The sequence below is a fragment of the Anolis carolinensis genome, chromosome 1 (genome assembly GCF_035594765.1).
Source record: "Anolis carolinensis isolate JA03-04 chromosome 1, rAnoCar3.1.pri, whole genome shotgun sequence".
Taxonomy (NCBI): domain Eukaryota; kingdom Metazoa; phylum Chordata; class Lepidosauria; order Squamata; family Dactyloidae; genus Anolis; species Anolis carolinensis.
The window spans coordinates 168579714-168603010 of NC_085841.1; the positions used below are offsets into that span (position 1 = coordinate 168579714).

General features: G+C 39.2%; 1 protein-coding gene across 8 annotated transcripts in view; it reads right to left on the reverse strand.

The window, feature by feature from the left end:
- kif16b (kinesin family member 16B) overlaps positions 1 to 23297 on the reverse strand; it is a 174452-nt gene that overhangs the window by 27377 nt on the left and 123778 nt on the right. For 6 of the 8 annotated variants that reach the window (XM_062958377.1, XM_062958355.1, XM_003215243.4 and 3 more), the window contains one exon: positions 7409 to 7492. The exons of 1 other annotated variant lie outside the window; for it this stretch is intronic. In XM_062958377.1, coding sequence (XP_062814447.1) covers positions 7409 to 7492 — 84 coding nt within the window. Of the gene's footprint in view, positions 1 to 7379; positions 7493 to 23297 lie in introns of all 8 variants that reach the window. One more of the 8 variants, XM_008115052.3, reaches the window with a different exon arrangement.

Genomic DNA, 23297 nt, shown 5'->3' on the forward strand with positions numbered 1-23297 from the left:
AAGAACTTCCTCACTGTGAGGGCTGTTCGGCAGTGGAACTCTCTCCCCCGGGCTGTGGTGGAGGCTCTTTCCTTGGAGGCTTTCAAGCAGAGGCTGGATGGCCATCTGTCGGGGGTGCTTTGAATGCGATTTCCTGCTTCTTGGCAGGGGGTCTCTTCCAACTGTACTATTCTATGATTCTATGTTAAAAGGCATTGAATGTTTGCCTATATGTGTAATGTGATCCGCCCTGAGTCCTCTTCGGGGTGAGAAGGGCGGAATATAAATGCTGTAAATAAATAAATAAATAAATAAATAAATAAATAAATAAATAAAATGGAATATTTGTAAGCTTGAGGATTTTCTGCCTCTGCACCTTTTGGATGGAAGTAAACTGAGAATGACATGAGTCCTGTGATACGCAGTTTTGAGTCCCAAAAGATGTCTGATCTTGTTGAGCTTTGGGAACAGTATTAAACAGTATATAGGCACTCCCCAAATTATGAACAAGATAGGTTCTGTAGGTTTGTTTTCAAGTTGAATTTGCATGTAAGCTGGAACAGATACATTTTAAGTCTAACTCCAACTTTGGATACCACAGGGAATGGTTAACACCCCTGTGGGATTTGTTTTGCTGTCTGTAACCTGTTCAGAAGATTTCACCTCACTTTCTGTCCCTGTGACAACTGGATTTGGAAAAATTCTGCTTATTGTGGAAACAAGGATTGGCAACAAAGCTTTTGTAGAGACACCTTTTTCTCATGATAACTTTTTCAGGAGTGAATTTCCCTTCCCACATATATATTTTTCTCACTTCTTGTTATCTCACCCCTGTTCTGAACTATGAGTCATTTGTAAGTCAGATGTTTGTAATTCTGTAACGTTTTTTCTAGGCTTTTTTCTATTGATGAACCTGTCCCACCACTCAATAAACCAAACCATTAGCATGTTACGACATTAAAATATGTTCAGTTTCTAAAATACAAAATACTACAGTGACGAAGCTGTGTCTATCCTATGCCTTCAAGTTGCTTGTCGAATGATGGCAGCTTCATTAATTTCACAGGATTTTCTTAAGCAAGGAATCCTTAGAGGCAGTTTTGCTAGTTCCTTCCTCTGAAATCTATACCACAACACCTGGCATTTATTGGTGATCATTCAAATACTAATCAGAGCTGACCTTGCTTAGCTCCTGTGTCTGTAAGATAGAGCGGAAGACTGAAAGAGTACTGCATCAGGGCAACATCATCCCTTTTGATATTATGTCAGCAATGCAAAGGTCTAAGAGGAGCAAAGGATTATCAGAACCACAAGCAGAAATCATAATTGACTGAGAAGATAATAAAATAACTATATGACTTGAAAAATGCTGGAGAGGTTTTACAGACGTGTGGGTAAAACCTGGTGGATGTATGGACTAAGCAAAAAAAAAAAATCTCAGAAAAAGGGCTACAAAACTAACTTTTCGGTTTTGAAAAAGGGTTTTTTTGTTTCAAAATACTAAATAGTGCAGAGGGATTCTGTAACCTTTAAAATAAGTAAACTGCTCTTCTTGTCAGCTTTACTACATATTATACTCAGGCATTTTGATTAAAAAGCAAAGCCACAGTATCTGATTCAATATCAAATACAAGTTATTCTGACAGCAGCATACATTGGATAGAATAGAACCACTTGTTTTATATAGGTATTTGCTGTGGGTATTTGATAGAACTTGCATGGCCATCTGCATCTATATTTTCCGAAATCACTACTGATGATATTCTAATTTTCCAATGTTTTTTTTAATTAAACATCTGGGATCAAACCATAATAGTTGTGTTGTTTCTCCTGATTTATCTAAGGAAAGTGCTTATAAAAACTTCTTATAAAGAAATAGATCAAACATCTTAAAAAGGACATTTTCTTTTTTTCTTTCCAATAATTTCAATATTAAACACGGGACTCCCATACTTCCAATCCCCCCAGCCTCTTGAAATGCATAAATTTTGCAAGGGCATTAAAAGAGAGACAAATAATGACAGCCTTTCTCTATTTATAGTTATCAAATGGAATGAATGGATAAACAACATTAAGTTCTATTCATTAACTTTAATCAAGAAAATTCTTGGCTATGTCAGTCAAGGCAGATTTAATCAAGCAAGCTTGGCTCTAAAGTTAAAATTGCAGTACTTAAAACTGCTGAACAATTCATTCAGAATTTTACTGTGCAGCAAGCCCACACAGACCACAAAATTAATTGCTGATTAAAAATGAGGATTTAGGCATAGGTCAGAAGCTTGTTAGAGCACCATGAAAGCAAAAAATTGTATTTGTTTCTCTGTTTTTTTTTCTTTTTCTTTTTACTTACAATGTATGTATATCTATGTATGCTTTGTGAAATACTCAATAAAGATCATTTTTTAAAAAAAGCAATTGTGGGATCCAATGTGACTACATTGTCAAATATGTATGCTAGAGAAAAAGACACTGGCCTTACTTCTCATTGTGCTAAGACACTTGTGTTTGGGTGCTATCCTTCTATATCAATGATAGAGGATTTTAACTAAGTTGCTTTCAAATCAATGAGAAACACAGTACTCTTTCGGACTACAACTCTTACAATTCCCAGTAGCTATGTGGCTGCAAAATTGTGGGAGATTTTTTTACCCAATGCTGTAGCGTAGTGCTGGCGTCTTTCTCATTTACTTTTCCCTTCCCCAATAAAGAAAGACTTTCTTCACAGATACATGCTACTGGGAGCCTAAAATACATATTAAAATCATATGGATATGGATCTTTCCCACCGGATGACTAACCCTACAGTATTCTCCAATGGCATGGAAGGCAGACTTTACATCACAGGACAGACAACTGGACCACAGCGTCTTCCATTTGGTAACAGGCATGCCATACTATTGTGATGCCATGTTCTGTTTTTATATGTAAAAAACAAGGCTGAACGTTGTAACTACCAGATTTGTACTCACTGCCTGCAAGCAATGACATTTTGTCACATTGCCTGTAGGCAACTTTTTGCTTACCAGAGGAAAGAGGGAAGCAGACAGATACCCAATTCCAAGGCTGGCAGAGAACATGTGTAGCAATTTTCAATTGTTTCAATTTGTAATTCTTTTACCAAACTGTCAATAAGTAATTGGAAACTTAATACACATTCTACAGTGCTCCTGAATACATATATATTAATTACCCTATGTACTCATGTTTGTTGTTGTTTATTCATTCAGTCATTTCCGACTCTTCGTGACCTCATGGACCAGTCCACACCAGAGCTTCCTGTTGGCTGTCAGTGCCCCCAGTTTCTTCAAGGTCAAGCCAGTCACTTCAAGGATACCATCCATCCATCTTGCCCTTGGTCGGCCTCTCTTTCTTTTTCATTCCATTTTCCCCACCATCATGATCTTTTCCAAGCTTTCCTGTCGTCTCATGATGTGGCCAGAATACTTCATCTTTGCCTCTAATATCCTTTCCTCAAGTGAGCAGCCGGGTATTATTTCCTGGAGTATGGACTGAATAAATCTTCTTGCGGTCCAAGGCACTCTCAGGATTTTCCTCCAGCACCAAAGTTCAAAAGTGTCTATCTTCCTTCGCTCAGCCTTCTTTATGGTCCAGCTCTCGCATCCATAGATTACTATGGGGAATACCATTGCTTTAACTACTCATGTACGAGGCTAGAAATATCACTCCAAAAACCATGGGTTGACTTATCTATGAGTTAATGTAAGTACAACAGCTGTGCAAAAAATTGTTAAGAAGGCCGTAAATCATAAATGTTTTGTTAAATCTGTATTCATGACCAGATTTACGACACCCAGAGCACTCATTGAACACAAACTAATCAAAACACCCACCTCCAAGTTTTTGTAAAGAAATTATTTGGTTTGTGTCATCTCTCTCTCTCTGCCCACCTCCCTCTCCCTCCTTGTGCCCTTCATGGCGGTGGCAGGGCTGCTCACCTTCTCTCTCCACCTACCCATTGGTCTCCCCTTCCTGGTGAGCCACGTGCTTGGTGGAGGAGGTCCCAGAGAGGACTACATGCTGGCCCTGCCTTGTGTTGGGCCTGGGGTGAGCCACACACCTGACGGGAGGAGGTCTCCTGCACTGGTACTACATCTCGCGAGCCTCCTTGAAGCCCTCATTTGGGCCTCCTCTTTCACCGGGCATGCAGCTCACCCCAGCCCCAGTGTAGGACACAGCATGTTTGCATAAGGCTGGGCAGCGGACGATGGAGAGGAGCTACTCTAAGCCTTGTGGGGCCTCCTCCACCAGGAATAGCATTAGCTTATCTCTTGTAGGTTTTTAAAAATAACTTAGCAATAAAACTAACAACATTTTTAGAACTCTGTAATAGATATGACCCAGACCCCTTAAGAATTTTTCAAAACACTTTAGAATCAAAACAAGGATTGCATGAATTTCATAAATACAAATGATGCAGATTTCTTAGCTTCATGCATTCCTCTAGTAAATACTGTACATTAACTCTTCCAAAAAAAAACCCATTTACTAGAATATAGTGGGGAAAAGCAAGCGTGTCATACATTACAAAAGGACCTAAAAGAAGTGTGAACCCCCTCTTATTCTCTCTGTAGCAGTTTCTGGCCCTTTCACATGCCTGGGCAAAGAAATGGCAGCTGTGGTAAGAGGCAGCTGGCCCTTGATTTATCCATGGGTCATATCAAAGTCCATAATTTTGCCACCTCAAATAACCCAAGCAGAATATAGTTCTTCTTGATAGTTCTAGTGTTTATTTTAAACTACCTCATGGATATCAATTAAGATCTATGAGTATGTGCTTGTCAATACCTTTCACTGTCTGTATTACACTAATAATTATCAGGGAAGTGCAGATATATGAGTTAAACTGCAAACCAACTATGACCTATGAGAGTATGAGAAATAATGCAAGCATGGGTATCGGAATGCATTCTGAACAATACTTTTAAAAATTTAAGATAAATTACGTAGTATTTCCTATTTTGCATAGAAATAGCAGTAGGCTGTAAATGCTTAACTACAGGGACAAACACAATAGTTTGGAAAATGCAACTATGTGAAGGGTAACATGGTAAATAATGAGTATGTAATATAGTTAGAGAGTGAGAATATTATAGGAGATATGATATACATAATTCTGTACTGCAAATTTGTTAAAGAATGTACAAGAAGTTTTAAGTACCAAATATGTAAATTATTCCATAAAATTTATTTAAAATAAAGAAAGAAAAAAGAAAAATGCAACTATTTTCTTTCCCATCCTGCTTTACTGTAGCTAATGGATGTCATTTTATGAGAAATTGCATTATTGTACATGAAATACATGCTGCTGAAAGGGTTAAACTGAAACTATTGTGTCTTGTGCACAATTTCAACATGGTCAGAAAAAAACCCAACTCCTTCAATAAGTGACTACCTGAGAAGTGTTCCTTTGTTCAGGAAGTTGTTCTAAACTGTCTGCAGCTGTCCTGTTACACAAGCCCCTGTCCTTTTGGTTCAAAACACAGAAGGTCCTCCACCACCAACTTTTTTCAGCCCTTCCTTCCTTTTTTGTTGTTGTTGTTGTTCATTAGATGGACCCATTCTAAATTCTGCATGCTGGGTTAAAGGTGAAAATTGTATTCCCAACTGTATTCAACAATCTCTATACAAAAATGGTTCCCCAAACACAGAGATGCAGAAATAATACATGAGCTTCAATCAGGTTAGACTGTGTGAGTAATCCAGGCAAAAAGGGGGGAAACAGTATAAAAGCAACAGATAAAGAAAAGAATGACAGAAGACAGGTTTTAAAAGGTCAAAGCTGTCAGTATTGATATTTTCCCCCTGAAAATTTTTCTTCAACTTCCCTAAAGTACTAATTTGAATGCTGAGAAAGAAAAACACTGGCAGTTTTGCCCCACTATGATCCTTCTTAGATCCCTCCATCGGTTATAAATGTAGTGTAATATTATAAATATAACTGTGCTGACAATTTTAAACATTTATTTATAATCAACTTTAATGGTACTATAAACCCAATAAGAAAATATAAAGCTTTGTTCTGAACATGACATCTCACTTTTTTCCCAGCTCCTTGAAATACAAGGTGCATCAAAATAGAGTATAAATAAAGCCCAGTGAAATGTAGATACCCGATAAATGGTTGGGGGAAAGCACAGTAAGCATGTGTTCACATAATTTGGGTTCTGAAAAACTGAGATTCTGAAGTAACCTTCACAGGCTTGACATACTGGAAGAGTGTAAGTTATGCATACCAAAGATCTCTACTTAAATCTCTTGCCATTTCCAGTCAAAAGCATTTAAGAATCATGATATTAATCAGTGACTATGGAAATCCAGCATGAGACGGAGGACACAGGCTAGGTAGACTAATATGGGGGCCATATAAGGCAGGTTCAAGCATTTCCATGAAGTTTCGGCTAAATGTTAGCTCCTCCAGAGCTTTAATTTCCTGAAGCTCAACACAATATGGGCAATGGTATGTGATCATGAGAGTTGTTGTCCAAAACATCTGGAGGTATAATGGTTGAGAACCACTGATGTGAAATAATTACAAAATTAGATTGCACTACTTCAAACAAAAGCATGGAAAGTTTACAAGACATTCAGGAAATATTCTTAAACCTCTCTTCCCTGCTTTTTCCCATTCCTTGCCAGTCCCTAGATGCCTTGACTAGCCCCCCCCCCCAAGGCCTGTAGCCAGGGGGTGGGTTAGGGGTTCAACCCCCCCCCCCCCAAATTTCAGGTTAAAAAAAAACCTGGTTTACTCATGAATTTTAACTGGCTAACCAAATCCCCATGCTAAGTCTATGAGACGCAAAAAAATAAGAGTCCCTCCAGGCACTATCTCAAGCAGATATTGACAGGTCTGTAGCCAGGGGGGGGGGATAGGGGTTCACCTCCCCCAAACCCCCCCCCCCCCTCTGAATTTTTTTTCTGGCTATGGCCTACCCCCCCCCACCAGTTTTTAGGACCCAAAGGCCTTTTTTGGGTTTCCAAACCTTAGATTACTTCCAAGCCTGAACAATACTTCCCTCTGGTACATGTCTGGCCATTGAATTGCTAACAAAAACAATGGCATTCACCTTTGCAACATAGACAGTGATAAATATTCAAAGTAATAGAATTCTTTAAAATCTTTCTGTTCTAAATAATTAACTCACGTATATCCTCTTACCTCCAAGATTAAAATACTTCTTATAATCTCCCTAGATGTTTCCCAACAGGACCAGAACAATATTTCTGATGTACAAGTCTCATAACTGTATGATCTAACACTGCCATTTCCTCTCTTAAATGAAGCAGCAGCAATTGCACAGTTGCCTATATACTATTTAATTTCTATCACATGGAAGCACTTCCTATTGGTCAAACAGACAGAATCGTATAAATATACTTACATAAAACTGCTTTAGAGAAATTCTATTACCTCTAAGTGATTCCGGCGCTCTGCAATGACTCGTTCATCCTTATTTCCGAAGAGTTTCTTGGGAGGAAACTCTAACTCTGTCAGCTTCGAGAGATAATAGGAAATGAATCAGTTGAGATATGTTTATTAAATGCTATGAAGCAGATGCAAAGAAAAAAAATGAATATTACTTATTTATTGTTATATTGCTTATTTATTGTTATTCATTTAAGGATTTTTACCTTCCTCCGTTAAAAATAAACATTCTAAAGGCTTACAGAAAGCAGCTGTAAGAAGGTTCCTGCTATCAGACTTACATTCTAAAAGATACAACAGAAAAGGGTATTGGAGGAAGGAGATGCGAAGGGGGCAGGATGCAAAACATTCACTTGCCAGAGTCAGTGTTTGGAACATTAATTAATTAATTGAAATTAATTCAGCAATATCAAATTCTTAAGATTAGGGAACTGAATCATTGCCATTAGCACTCATAATTGAATTTATAAATGTATTAAATTATCATTACTTAGTTGACTAAAGTTTCAGTTCCCAATAAAGACCATAATAGAACTATTACCTATGTCCTGAAATACATTATAAGGTTGTCAGAATTGGAGCAGCAGTTCTAAAGCATTGGCTGTTTTCTTACAATCCCTTCAATTATCCTCCATATCTCTTCTCTTCTTTTAGCCCCACACTCGCAGCAACACATACACTATTCACTTCCCCTTCAAATGCAAAGTTATTAAAACTTATTAAAAGTTAATAAGGAATGTGTGAAAAGGTAGCATGTAACAATATTTTAGCTAACAAGACACTTGTCATTTGTAAGAGACTAACCTATAGCCAGTCACTTATTATTATAAGTGATGGGCTATAGATTAGTCAGTGAAACACTAGACTGAGAATTTCTTGATTAGAAATGCTTTGTGAAATGTTCTTTTCATCTTTCCCTCATTTTCAATCGGAATGAGTTATTATACACTATCTGTCTCCCCATTCCTTATCAAGAAATATAATCTGCAAACATCTGTAGTAGAGCAAATAGACTTATTTTTGAGTAGATTTTAAAAATAAGCAATGGAAGAACCTGATTTTAGCTAACTGAAAGTTTGGTCTCTATTCTTAACTATGTGTGTGATCCACTGAAGAAGGAAAGTATGAGTAATGGTAAGAGGATAGATGGGCCATGGACAGTGAGAGAGATAAATGCTGAGAAAGAAAAAACTGAAGAGGGGTGAGGGCTACTTTCTACTTAAATGTCACTATGTAAGCAATAATAGCACAGTAAAATATTACAAAGGGTTTCAAAGGAATTTACTACTAAGTAAAAATGGGATGGACATGGGTGTGGCAAAACAAATCGTTTGGCTAAAAAGTCACAACTCCAAAAACCCCAAAGCAAGTGGCCCGCTGAAGTAGTGGCTGTGTGGAAAACAAAATTGAGAGGGTGGTCTCTACCTGATCACCCAAAAATTATTGTTGTATGAGCAACAATAAACAAAATGATAATAAACAATGAACCCTAAATATCAGCAATAGGGCAGGAGAGAAGAGAAGGCTAACTGTTCTCCCCACCTCTGAAGAAGATGAACAAGGAATTTGTGACAGAAAGGGAATACCAACCTTTCAGGCCTAAAGAGTCTTACATTCAGTAAGGTACATGAGTGCTAAGCAAATAAACGATTTCCCCTCCCATTCTATACTTTAAATTTCCAGCTTTTTCTATTCTTCACCAATTGCTCTGCAATCCCACCTCTTTAACTGCTTCACAGCTATTCTTCTGGTAGATTTACAGAAGTAACTCATTCCCCATTATGACATAGCAAGATTAGCCTACCTGGCAAAAGAGCCATGTGATGCATTTCAACATATCTTAATTCTAGTCCTCCTTAGGCCATGCTGACTTTCTAAATCTGTTAGAAGCAGAACCATCCGCTCTCATGAATTCTAATATTCCAAAAATAATTGAGCCCATTGAAGTATGTGGAAAAATTTAGCATCACTTAGGCCCCTTCTACACTGCCCGATATCCCAGGATCTGATCCCAGATTATCTGCTTTAAACCGGATTATTTGAGTCTTCACGGCCAGATAATCCGTGGGCGGTGTGCAAGGGTCCTCAGAAATGTTAAACAATGTTAGAAGATGAAGGAATGGAGCAATCAATAATTTAATAAACTAGTTATTCCCAACTTCTGACAACCTCTGACACTGCCATATAATCCAGTTCAAAGCAGATAATGTGGATTTTTGTGGGCCGGGCTGTGGCGCAAGCTGGTAAACAGCTGCTGCAATAAATCACTCTGACCATGAGGTCATGAGTTCGAGGCCAGCCCGTGGCGGGGTGAGCACCCGTCAATTAAAAATAAAATATAGCCCCTGCTCGTTGCTGACCTAGCAACCCGAAAGATAGTTGCATCTATCAAGTAGGAAATAAGGTACCACTTATAAAAGTGGGGAGGCAAGTTTAACTAATTTACAACGTTGGAATGAGGAAGTGAGGAAGTGCCATCAGAGTGGATGATGAAGCAGCTGCTCCCCCCGGTGGCCAGAATCGAACATCCCCTCAGGAGAAGGTTAAATTGCCTTTGCATCTGTCTGTCTGTCTGTCTGTCTCTGACTCGGTTCGATGTGTTTATGGGCATTGAATGTTTGCCCTACATGTACATAATGTGATCCGCCCTGAGTCCCCTTCGGGGTGAGAAGGGCGGAATATAAATACTGTAAGTAAGTAAGTAAATAAATAAATAAATTTTATATGGCAGTTGTAACACCCCTAAGCAGCGTGAACACTGGAAACCAACACGGAGGCCAATAAACAATCTAATATCTTTATTAAAGCAAAAAAAGTTCTAAACAAAAATAAGCAGAGTATATAGTCAAGCAGTTGACCTTTTAGAAAAGATCAAAATTAATCCAATAAAATGAAGTTATGTGTCCAGTATTAGAGTCTAATGTCTATAATCCAAATAACCGAAACACACTCAAACTTTTTGGAAGTTTGAGTGGGGAAAGAACAAGGTTTCGCAGGAAGATTCTTGAAGTAAAGTCCAGAACAAGGATTCAAGGCTAGGCAAGGTATTTCGTGATGGATCTGAAAATGCAGTCCAAACTTGGCAAGGAGTGGGACGCAACTCCCAGACTACTCGTGAGTAAAACGCGCCGGTGGGCCGCTTGGAAGCTCAGGAACAAGAGACGATGTTCTTTAGTCAATAGTCACATTGACACCGCAACAGGGAAAGCTCAGCGCAGAACTTTTATTGAAGTTCAAGAGCTCCCCCCAAGCAGGTATTTGACTCCCCAAATCTTCCCAGGAATGGAGCTGTTTTCCAATCGCACCAGATGCCTGCCTCCCTGAAACTTCCCAAGAGAACTGATTTAGCCACAATCGCCTCTCTCCGCTAATCTCACGCTTCTCCTTAAACTCTGTCTTTGGGAGCGATCTGTTTTGAGAAAAGCCCTTCTATCAAACACCAAACTTTCCGGAGAACCAGGCTCCGTTTCAAGGGCGTCCCTAATTGGCTCTGGCACGGAAATGTCAACAGGAGACATCTGGAAAGGGACAGAATCTTGCTGAGATGGAAGAAAGCCCAAGTCCTCTTCAGTTTGATCTATGATGGCTGCGGGATCATGGGCCAAAGGTGACTGAGACATCACAGCAGTGTAGATGTGGCCTTTCTCTCCTTCACTTGATTTTTTTCTTAAATGAATTATAGAAAACTTTAATATGCCATATTCTACTGAACCAAAGTAGCTTCCAAGCAAGCAAAGCAATCTTTAAGATAATGGGAACAGAGAATACTAAAACCAAAAAAGTAGTGATTTTTACTAGCTCATGTTTTATGCAACCTTGTGACATCTAGGCTGGATCTACACTGCTGTATAATACAGTTTCAGAATGCAGATTACCTGCATTAAACTGGATTATATGGCAGTGTAGACTGATATAATCCAGTTCAATTCCTTTAATCTGCATTCTGAAAAATGCATTATATATCAGTGTAGATATAGCCCTAGTCAGTCAAAAACTAAGACATAGTGTACTGTGCTTTGCATCTTTTCCTGAAGGAGTTGCTTGGCACAGTCTTAGGAGACATTTATAGTAAAGTCTCTGCTTAGACCAACAGGTCCTGATTCCAGGAATGTGATCATTGTAGGGGTGTCCAGACCCTCCTGGAAAACCGCACCTTCTATATGGAGTTTCAGGGCAGGAAAAGTAGATGGAGGAGGCAAAAGAATGGTTTACCCCAAGGAAGCGTTCTTGCACCGACCTTATTTAACATCTTCACAAACGATCAGCCACAACCACCACTCACAAAGAGCTTTATATATGCTTATGACCTTGGCCTTACAACACAAGCAAAAGATTTTGAAACAGTTGAAAACCAGCTCACTAATGCCTTGAAAGATCTTTCCAGCTACTACAAATAGAACCACCTGAAGCCTAACCCTGCCAAAACACAAGTGTGTGCTTTCCACCTACGTAACGGTGAAGCCAACAGGAAACTGAAAGTTACTTGGGAAGGCCAAGAGCTCGAACGCTGTTTCCATCCTAAATACCTTGGTGTCACCTTAGACCGAACACTAACATATAGGAAACACTGCATGAACACCAAGCACAAAGTAGCTGCACGCAATAACATCCTGCGGAAAGTGCATGGGGTGCAGACCCACAAGTAATAAGAACATCAGCCCTGGCCTTGTCTTTCTCAACTGCAGAGTACGCCTATCCTGTGTGGCACAAGCCTGCCCATGCGAAGCAGGTGGATATAGCACTGAACAAAACATGTAGAATAATCACAGGATGCCTTAAACCTACACCTGTTGATTTATTTCATGTCAAAAGCATTGCATAACAAATACATTTTAAAATGATGGGGGGGGGGGGAAAGGAAATCACAAGCAACTAAATAGTTTTAGACCAAAAACGGGCAACAGCAACCGCATTGTCTGTAGCTTTAAATAACTCCTCCTCCGTGCATGAGGCAGGGCATTGTGGGCAAGCATACATCAAGAGGAGTGATAGTCATGCAGTGGGTGGCTTTCACAGTGTTCAACCTTATTTCTCTCACTGTTAGCAGCAACTTCCCGTCGCACATCAGGAGGGGCAATGCCAGCTAACTTGTAGAGTTTATCAACAAGTGTAGGTTTAAGGCATCCTATGAGTATTCTGCATGTTTCATTTACACCTGTTGATAAACTCTATAAGCTAGCTGGCATTGCCCCTCCTGACGTGCGACAGGAAGTTGCTGCTTAACTGTGAGAGAAATAAGGTTGAACATTGTGAAAGCCACCCACTGCATGACTATCAGCCTCCTCCCACCAGACTCAAATCAAGGAAGGGCTTCATGAGAACCACCACTCCTCTTGATGTTACCCCAGCAACAGCAAGGGTGTCCCTCTGGGCAGCTAAACCAGGCAATCCCAACTGGATGCCCCCCCCCCCCCCCCATGAGGGTCTGCCTCCAGGGGCAAACCAAGAATGGGCAATTTGGAAGTCCCTAAATAGACTGAGAAACGGAGTGGGCAGATCAAAAGACAACCTGGTAAAATGGCACTACCTGGAGGAATCTTCCACTTTGTGTGACTGTGGAGCTGAACAAACAACTCCTCATATGTATGCTTGCCCACAATGCCCTGCCTCATGCACGGAGGAGGAGTTGTTTAAAGCTACGGACCATGCGATTGCTGTTGCCCGCTTTGGTCCAAAACTATTTAGCTGTTTGTGATTTCTTTATTTTATCACTTTTAAACTTATTTATTATGCAATGCTTTTGACACAAAATAAGTAATCATTGTAGGGGTTCATACAAGCACAAATAACTTTCTATGGTGTATGTCTTTCAGGTCAAAAGGAAAATGTAGCAAATTGAAATGGTTCTGGAAGAACATTGTCATCTAGTGCAGACAATGGGTTACAGGCTGAATCTGTTCATGATCCCCTGCTTTCATAAGGAGGAAGGAAGCTACATTTTGGACCACCTGCAATGTTGAAGTGCAGGCCCTCATAAAGTGCATGATAACTATTATACAAGCAGGATCAGTATAGCAAAATATTCTCTTAACAATAGTTAGTAAAAAGCACCCAAATTGTTACAGCCACCCTTTTATTACAAATCAAAAAAAAAGGGTATGTTTCAGTACCAGTAATATAGCTTTATTTTTTTAAAGGAGAAGCAGAACATGAACAATTTTTAATCTTTCATTGTTAGCTTTATGTGCATTGCTTTCAGTATTCATAGAAAAATATATTAAAATAATGTCATCTAATATGCTGAAGTCTCTTAACATTCACAGGCCTAGATTCTTTCAATTTTTCAAGTGGTGCTCCTCACTTTTAATCTTTTGTCCTGTTTTTCTGTGTCAGATATGAGAACAATGAAAAGTGGTCTCATTCTGTAGATAGAGGCTGCTTCACTTACTTTTGAGCTAATAATGACAGGAAAAAAATATGTGTCCTAGTTTCACGTTTTTGAAGTTTAAACAAGGTAACTCAATCCTCATCTTCTAGAAGAGTCCTGAAACTCCTACAGTAAAAGAAGTAGAGAAAAAACTGTTCTCAAGTTGGAAGTAGCACTATATATTTGGAAATTTGACAGTTCTCTCATCTTTCGTCTCCAGGAAAATTCTTCAGTAACTCATCTGAGGATAAAATAGCCTTTGTCTGCTTTTCTACAGAGCTCAGAAGAGGCATGTGAAGAAAGGCAAAACTCAGTGAATGGTGGAAATGCTACTTTTATAACAAGGGGCTCTGAAACAGGTCAAAGACAAAGAACAACTTGAGCAAACCCAATTAAAGCAGCAACCTTAAACGAATACCTCTTTCAAGCACTATGTATGGGAGATGACAGGCACAGCCAGGTGCAGGTGAAGTCACTGTCCTGAAATATGCAGTTTAATCAGATGAGGGATTTCCCTTAACCCCCCCCCCCCCAAATGATCTATCTGCACTGGCATGGCAGCTAATAGTGCTGGCTGGCCACATGGATCCCTAGGGATGGATCTACATTATATGGCAGTGATTCCTCCAATCTTCCTTACAATGGACACCAATACAAAGTATAATGAGATAAAGGGGCTTCTCCACATAGTCTTCCTTTTAGTAAATGGCTCAAAGCTTAGAGTGTAGCTGGTAAAGGTGACAGAGATAATCTGCTTAACTTTAGTCAAAGCATAGAACCCTGCTTTAGTAGTTTAGTGAATTTACCTTTAAAAAGCATTTCATCCTGTTGAATCTAAGGTCTCACCTACACAAGACAGTTATTGCAGGGCCAGTCTAGAACACAAATGCTCCAGAAGTGTCCCAGAAGCATCTACACACTCTTTGTCCAACTCACAGTGGTGGGGTGGAGTCCACATGTCACAGTTTACGTTTGCTTCATGGTTGATGCTGGTGAATGGCCACCGAGCTCCAGGAGATCTTTTGGGTATCATGGGGCCCTGCTTTGACATCAGCAAAGGCACCTTATCACTAATGAGAAGGTGAACAACCTACCTCCTTCTCCCTAGTTACGTGAATGTCTGTGCATTGGGAAAAGGCAATGGCAGCAGCCCATGTGGACAGAGGACCAGCACGTATTGGATCCAGCCATACTGTTCAAGGTGTGCCCAAAGTGTGGGTTGCTCCAAAGTCTGGGCCAAACTCCTGAGTATTTCCCAACTTTCCTTAGCATGATGCTAAACTGGTTTAACCCACTTTACTCTGAGTTAAGGCCTGGATCATCATGTAGTGCTCTCTCTCTCAAAGTGGGCTATGCAGCCTTGCAGACAAGCCTTCAATCAATTTTTTCTACCCAAAGAGGAAAATAATTAATTTTCAAGTCTAGTAATTATTACCATGCCAAAACAAGTCATTGCGGTGATCAGTTTTATCACTTTAGACAACATAATCATGCACTCTTCCCTGTAATTAAAAAGAAAAATACATATTAAAAGCTAATTCTTAAGGCAAAAAGTCCCAGCTTAACTTTCTGCACCATATACCAATTTTCTAGTTGCATGTCATTGCAGTATCTATAAAAGGAGGCATTCAATAAAACAAGCCCCCACCTACAGTGTAGGATAGTCCTAGGTTTGTATATCTCAGTGAGATATAAAGGACTTGGCTGCTTCTGCCCTATTATTTCCAAAAGTCCTTTCACAGTATATTCAGGACAGTTTGCACAGCATTTTGTATCCTAAAAGGAGAGTGGACATAACTGAGTAAGTGGACACTAGGACTACTAAAATGCTCTGTTGACAATCCTTATCTGCTTCCTTCTCTGTGTAGCTGTTTTGACCTCTGCCTGACTCAGGCATGTCATTGCTTCTTTATTCTCAGGCCAGTCAATTTGCTCAAGTCAGAGAAGGTGACATGGGCATTCAGTTGCCCAGAGCATTAAAACTGATTGGAAACTATGATGCTCATATTACTTCCTTTTCACTGACCTGGCAGATAGTTACCCTACAAATATTGCAGGCTGCTGTGTGCCCAGAAAAACATGTTGAAGAATACTGCCCACAGATGACTTCTTCAGGCTTGTATCTTGAAAACAAATCTGTTTTACCCACCTGCCTGGCACATTTAGGTGTTCTTGCCTTTCCTTTCCTCAAAGTTCCATTTTCTGACTATCATAGATTTAACAGTAAAGTTATCAACAACATGCAGTAACTGAATACTCTTCATGTGTCCTCCACATTTGCAGGTTTGACTTTTGAGGATTTGATTATTTCAGGATTTGACTAAAATGTTATGTCCAGGAATCTCTAGGTGCTCTAGTGCAAATCTATGAACAATTTAATCAAATCCAAGAATAGTCAAAACTACAGAAGCTGACCAGTGGACTCTGATCACAGGGTTGTGCAGAAGGACTTAGCGATACCCAGAGAGGTGTTCTCTCAGTCAACCCCCCTCTCCCAATAATTTTAAAATTCATTTAAAAAAAACTTTCATGGGCATCCTCTGCCCCTACCCCCAGTGAATGTGGGGGGCTGACTAGAATAGAAAAGATATGCCAGCGTGCCAGGTTTTTGCAGCAAGCATTTACTGGAATCCTAAACCAATTTCATATGGGTGTTCTGAGGGAAGTCTGAACACCACAGCTTATTACATTATTTTTAACGTCAGTCTGTCTGATGTTATTAAAGAAACAAATTAAATTCTGCAGAAAAAATTTGTTTCGGTTAAGGGGCATCTTTCATTTCCCAAATTTTTGGATCTAGCTAGATCTAGCAGTAGATACTGATACTATCAAACACAATTGGTAACATAATATGACAAATTACTTTACCATTGTGTTCATTACAAATAGTATGGTAGCATTCACATGCCGAATGCTTATAAAAAGTGAACATAGTGCAATTTAGAAGTTCACACAAGCTTTTTTTTTATAATGCTATAAATACTATGAAACCTTAACTGGATTTTAAATTGCTTAGCAAAAAAAAAAAAAAAAAAGACTTGTAAAGCAAGAGACTATTTACGAATATAAAAATTATCATGGAACTATATTTATTCCCAAAAGCCATACAATTTCTAACCAAAAATAAGTAAGGTGAAGTGTGCTTGCAGTATGAGCAATTATTATATATAATTATAATTATTATATAATTATAATTATAACACACATTATTAGTTACTGCTTCTGTCTATTCCTTTCAATTTAAGGTATGTCTTAAAGGACCGGTGTTTCACTCTATATACTTGCAGATATCAACCTTTTAAGGATTCAAGGTGTGAGAGTAACATCTGGACCTAAAGCCTAAAGATCCCGCTTTTTCCAAGATTTTCCAGCACTAAATGTGGAGTTTCCATGTATTGTTAATTTTAAGAGTCTGTGATACTGACTAAAGCAGATATTTTGCCATCTTGTAACATGTTAACCCCTTCCTACATCTGAATATTATTGTACAGCTATTGTGATGATGCTTTGGTTTCTGTTTTGTTTTAGGATATTCCTGCTCGTATGCAAGCAACAGTCCAAACTGCACAGTGCTAAGCATGCATTTTGAATGGCACACTAACATCCAGGCTTTTAAGAAAGGAAGGAAGGAAGGCAGGGAGGGACAGCCGGGAGTAATCTAATCCAGATTGGGCCCAAAACACTATGGATGGGTATGTGTCTTAAACTCACCTGTTCTTGTTAGATGGCCTTGATACTGAGCTTGGCAATCAGCTGCTGAGTTAAATACCATTTATTTCACCAGGCCTAAAGTTATAGTTGGCTTCCATATCCACTGATTCAATATTCATGAATTCAGCAATCCACAGCTTGAAAATATATTTTAAAAATCCCAAAATCCCAAAAGCAAACATCAATTTTGCCATTTTATATAAAAGATGCCATATTAGTATGTCATTAGACATAGTGGGATTTGAGCATCCCTGGATTTGGTTTCCACAAGGAAAAATCCCAGCAGATACTAAGGGCCCACTGCATTTAACTTGCTCTGGACTTAACATCTTTATCCAAGCAAAGGGCAGACACAAAAGAATCTGATCTGAAAACCTGGCCAGATGTTACACTTATCAAAATTCATCTTAACTCCAGGAACATCGTATAAGATATAAGTTTTCGCTCTTCACCTGGATTCTTGACCCAAGTAGTAATAACATCATTTCCCCACTGCTGTAGACCCAGAAACTAATACTGATCACTATAAAGACTACATTTTGCATGATAGTTGTGGATGAAAATTAAGCTTTCTGTGTAATTCATTGGCCTAAACTTTCTGCTTTATATCCGTCCAACAAATGTAATAGGATTGCAGCAAAACATAAACACTAAAATGATTTTCAGTGGAAATTATGCCCCTTTTATTTGGTAAAATATAAGTTTCAAATGACAATTTTAAAATGTCAGTCATCTTGAATAACTTCTACAAAATCACTTCTATATGTAGTAACATTGTTAAGTGTGTTAATTTTCCATTACGGTGGTACTTTTGACTCAGTTTCTGAAACTGAGAGGGTGGATCACTCTAAATAGAGCAAAAATCTTCACAATAGCATTAACAGTTCTTTCCAAAAATGCTTTTCCAGATGCACAGCTCAGCTGAGCAACATCTGGAAGCATTTATGAAGCATTCTCATCTTATAGCCAAACACTGCTGTAAATTTCAGTCACCACTGCGAAATGCTAATAATGAAATCTCATCAAAGGCTAGCAATAATTCTTAGTGCTGATGAGATGGATGTGTTTCTGACTTTCCAGAATTAATAGCAAGTCCCGAGGTGTAAAATAGCAGCTGTCATATAAAAATATACCTGCAAGCAAACAAGCGACCCTCCTCTAGGTTTAATTTGTTGTGAGTCTGTTCTCCAGGAAAAGCCAGGCAAAAGCATGAGGTGGTTTAAGCTGTTTATGCATCATTTAATTTTTCTTAAAAATAATTTTATGTATAATATTAACATATGTAATTTTATATGTATGTATGTATGTATGTGTGTATCACACACATATCTTCATATATATATATATATATACACACACACACACACACACACACACACACACCTCCTTTAAAACTTGAAACATTACTGTTGTCATATGCCAGAAGAAGAAGAAAAGGTATCTTATCAACAATTAGAACCCTATTATCAGAATTAGGAAACAGGCAAAAAAGAAGTAAAGTCAAGAAAGAAAAGAAATTCCACAAATTAAAAAGCAAGTGCCAAGATTGTACAACAGTTTTTTTTAATATTATTTGAAATGCTTGATAAACCTGAAAGCCACAGAAAAAGAGGAAGATCAAATTACAGCAGTCATGTTACGAGGGTTGGTGTCATCCAGTGAGGTAATATATGGTGTCGCCCATAACACACCCATGTGTAGACACACAACCCACCTAACCTTTCCCAACTATATGTTATCCCATGTAATATGTTTGTCTACCTTTGTTCTCCACCCTATCACCACAGTTAAACCAGGCAAACTGTTTACAGAACTTAAATACTCATAATTTATTCTAGTGAATCATTCTAGCATATTTCTTAGTATTCTAGATTAAGTCTTTCCATTGCTTTGGCAAGTGACTTGGACTAATCTTTGCTACTGTAACCAGAGGTTCCACATAGAGCCAAGAAGTGGATTTGCTATGTGTACATGATGTCACTGCAGAATAAAAGATTAAATAACAGAACCAAAAGGATGGTCAGAATGAAGTTAATTTTGCTTTAGGCTTCTTCTCGTTTACTCAGTTTTTAGAGTGATTGACTCTTTGTCTTTCTCTGCAGATAACTATAGAAATCTTATGGGAAAATTGCTCCTATTCCCACCTGCTGCCTTGATTTTTTTATGGGCCTTTAGGTCCAAAATGCCTCAAATATCTATTTCTGAGACCTATTTCTATTCTGATTCTGCATATTATCCAAATACATATTTTTCCTTCTTAAGGAAACTTAAACTACACATTTAAACTAATTACAGTCATTTAAACCATGTGTTCCATTTGTTTTGGGTACTACCTATAATATCTCCACCATCATAGAGAACATTTGTTCAAAGGTGAAACACAAGATAAAGTTTCCCATCTTCAGAAACTCAGAACAATCAAAACGTTAAGTACTATGTCATGCCTTTTTCAGTTTAGAAGACTTAAGAATCTGGTTTATTAAACATTATACATTATACAAAGACAAATATTCTGTATCTTTTGGTGTATAAGTTTTAGGTAGGTGGATGCCAACTCTGCCAATGAATAGTAAAACTGACAGTTCCAAGCATGGAAGTTTGTAGCAAGCATTCAGAGAATGCTAGGGCACTTACAAGAAGAAATGTTTCCTTGTATTTTTTAAATGTGCAGTGCTAAGTATGATGTAAAACCAAGATAAACTATACAACACAGAGGAAGGAGGACATCACTTCAAAATGACAAATATTGTGTTTATCAACCAATGATGAAACTTGTATCTTACCATAGGGCTTTCTTGCACAAAATACTGGTTACATTTACTTTGTCCCATTCATGTACATATTTTTCAATGAAATGATACATTTCCCCTGAGCCAAATAAGTTAACATTTTAGGCCAAAATTTTGTTCAGAGTAAACTACATTTAAAAAAAAAATGCACTCTTTGAAACATTTTAAAAGAAGTTTTTGCATTTGATTTTGTATCTTTACACAGATGAGTACATTGCTAGAGGCTATATTTATAAATACATTATACACTTTGCTAGCTGCAAACACAATGCTTGCTGCTACAAGCATCTATCTTCTAAACACTGTGCATGTATACTTTGAATTTTTTAAAAATGTTTGCCTCCAGACTGTGTGCTTCCCTATGTCTGTTTTCTGGCCTTAGGTGATATATATAAATAATCTCCAGTTAAAATTGACGGTGATAGGGGGAGGGGAGGTTGCTCACCCCATTACAGCACTATGGAATAAAAATACAGCTCCATCATACATAAATACACTTGACAGGGTTATTTTTGAAACTACCAAAAGCATCTAAAACTCTGAACTCTGTCTAGAAATATTCATCACTAAGGCCAAATATAAGAAGTGGCTTTTCATTTTTGACATAACGATGCCTGTGATTTTCTGTTTTTCTTCTTTTACCATGCTTAGAGAGGAAAGTAATCTGCCTGAATTATCTAGAATTGACTTTTAAATGCAGACATCCCAGCTGTCTCGAGGCCCAGGAGTGCCAGAGCAGACATAATACCAGTAGCTCAAAACAGAGAGGGGTCAGTTATAGTCCTCCAGGTGCAATAGCTGATGTACCCAAAATCTGTTTGTTCTGCTTCACTAGCTGTAAAGCTAGTTAAACTGATAACATATATTCTGAACTGGATTCACTGAACCAATGAATTCTACCCAAGAGATTCTCTTCCTATATTTTCTTAAGTGTGAAAGTTCCGTCCTCCTTTGCAACTTCTGAGAAAGGCGTGACATCTAGAAAGTTTGCAAAAATGAGAAATGTTCATGAAAATAAGTGCAGGTTCCTTCCCATTAAAGGATACAAGAGAGATATTTCCAAACTTTGAACAAAATGTCAAAATGTCACTTTTCACAGGCCGTTTACACTTAAAACCCCACACTGAAATCTTCTCAGGTCTCCCTAATAAAAATGCTTGCCGTATGATTAGCACTACCAGAATACATCAGCATCCCATAGTTCATAATCTACTTCTGATAGCGAAACACATCTACAATGTATCATGATTTCCGGACACAGGTAAGGACAACTTTTAATTATGGAGGTGCAAGGGAAGACAAAGTGTTTTAAGTAGTTGTTTCACACCAAGACTGTCATTCTCCTGTTAATCTTATGACCTTGATCTATTTCATATAATTTTAAGACTTAAAGCCTTCATCAGCACTGCATCCAGGCTATTACTCGAAGGCAAAAGAAGCTGCTTAGTGTATTAACAGAATTCACTGTGCCTAGAGAGTAACCCTATAAAAATACAGAGGTTTTCCCTTCATGCAAATTATGCACTGCAGAAACCCAATGAATTTGCATGAATAAAATATCTGGGTGTCACGACCCAGGCTGCAGAGCACCAATAACCATGCGCAGAGACCAGATTCTATCTAATATCTTTATTAAAGAATTATATAAAGTCAATAAAAACAGCTGAAGAATATAGTTCAGAAGCGGACCTTTCAGGAAAGGCCAAATATAGTCCAGGAAAATATTGTCCAATATAAGATATTAGAGTTCAAAGTTATAATCCATTAACCGAAACACACACCTTGCCAAGCAATAGTGTGGGGAGATGACAAGGTCTTATAGTCCATTGAAGCTTGACAACAAGGCTGGATCATGAGCTTGATTCTTGGCTGGATCAAAGACTTGAAACGTGGCAACTTGAAGCATGAAACAAGGTCCGTGGCAAAACGTGAGACAAGGCAAGACTTGAAACTAGATCCGGGAAGCAGGGAACAAGGAGTACGAAGTCCACACACGATCTCTCTCTCAAGCTGATCAATTGACTCCGCAAGGTTCCCCTTGCAGCAAAACCCCTATATAGGGTCTTGTTTTCCTGCCAACAGAACACTTTCCCTGGAGAACAAGAAGCGAAACCCAACTCTGTCCAGATGCATGACTCCTTAGAATTTCCCAAGGGAAGCAGACTTAATCAGCTAGTTGTTTGGCAGCGATTCTGAGACTCCGGCGATTAGCCTCCCTGACTCCTCTATCTCTATTATAATTGTCCTTTCGGGAAAATGGGGGAGAATTCTGCCCAAAGCTTGTTTGGGTAACTTCCTGAGGACAAACATCCTCCAGGTGGAGAGGCTCCGTTTCAAACTGAACCGGTGGAAATCCCATGTTTTCCTCCTTGTCTGCCACAATAGCACTAGGAACGGGACTACAAGGCCCATGAGACATCACACTATCCCCCCCCCCTCAAGGCCCCTCTCCAACATGGCCCCTCTCCTGGAGTCGCGGGGCCGCGGCTTGGCAGGGTAGGCCTGATGGAAGCGGCGAACTAAGTCGGGGGCATGGACCGTGGAAGCGTCTTCCCAAGAGCGTTCTTCGGGGCCAAAACCCACCCAGTCAATGAGATACTGAAGGCGGCGGCGATGAAAGCGAGAATCCAAAATGTCCTGAACCTCGAATTCCTCCTCCCCGTCCACCGAAACAGGGGCGGGGGGCGGCCGGTCCACATCAGGACGTACCCCATCCGCCAGAAGGAGCAGGGAACGATGAAACACTGGATGAATGCGCATGGAGCGCGGAAGTTGGAGTTTGAAAGTCACGGAGTTAAGTTGCGCCACCACCGGGTAGGGACCAATGAAATGGGCATCTAACTTCCGGCAAGGATGGTGGGAGGGCAAAAAGCGATTGGACAACAGAACTCGATCTCCTACCTTGATTTCAGGGCCCGGCTGGCGATGGCCGTCAGCATGGCGTTTATAGTCCTCCTTGGCTTGATCCAGTTGTTGGTGCAAGAGTTGTTGCACCGCTGTGAGTTCT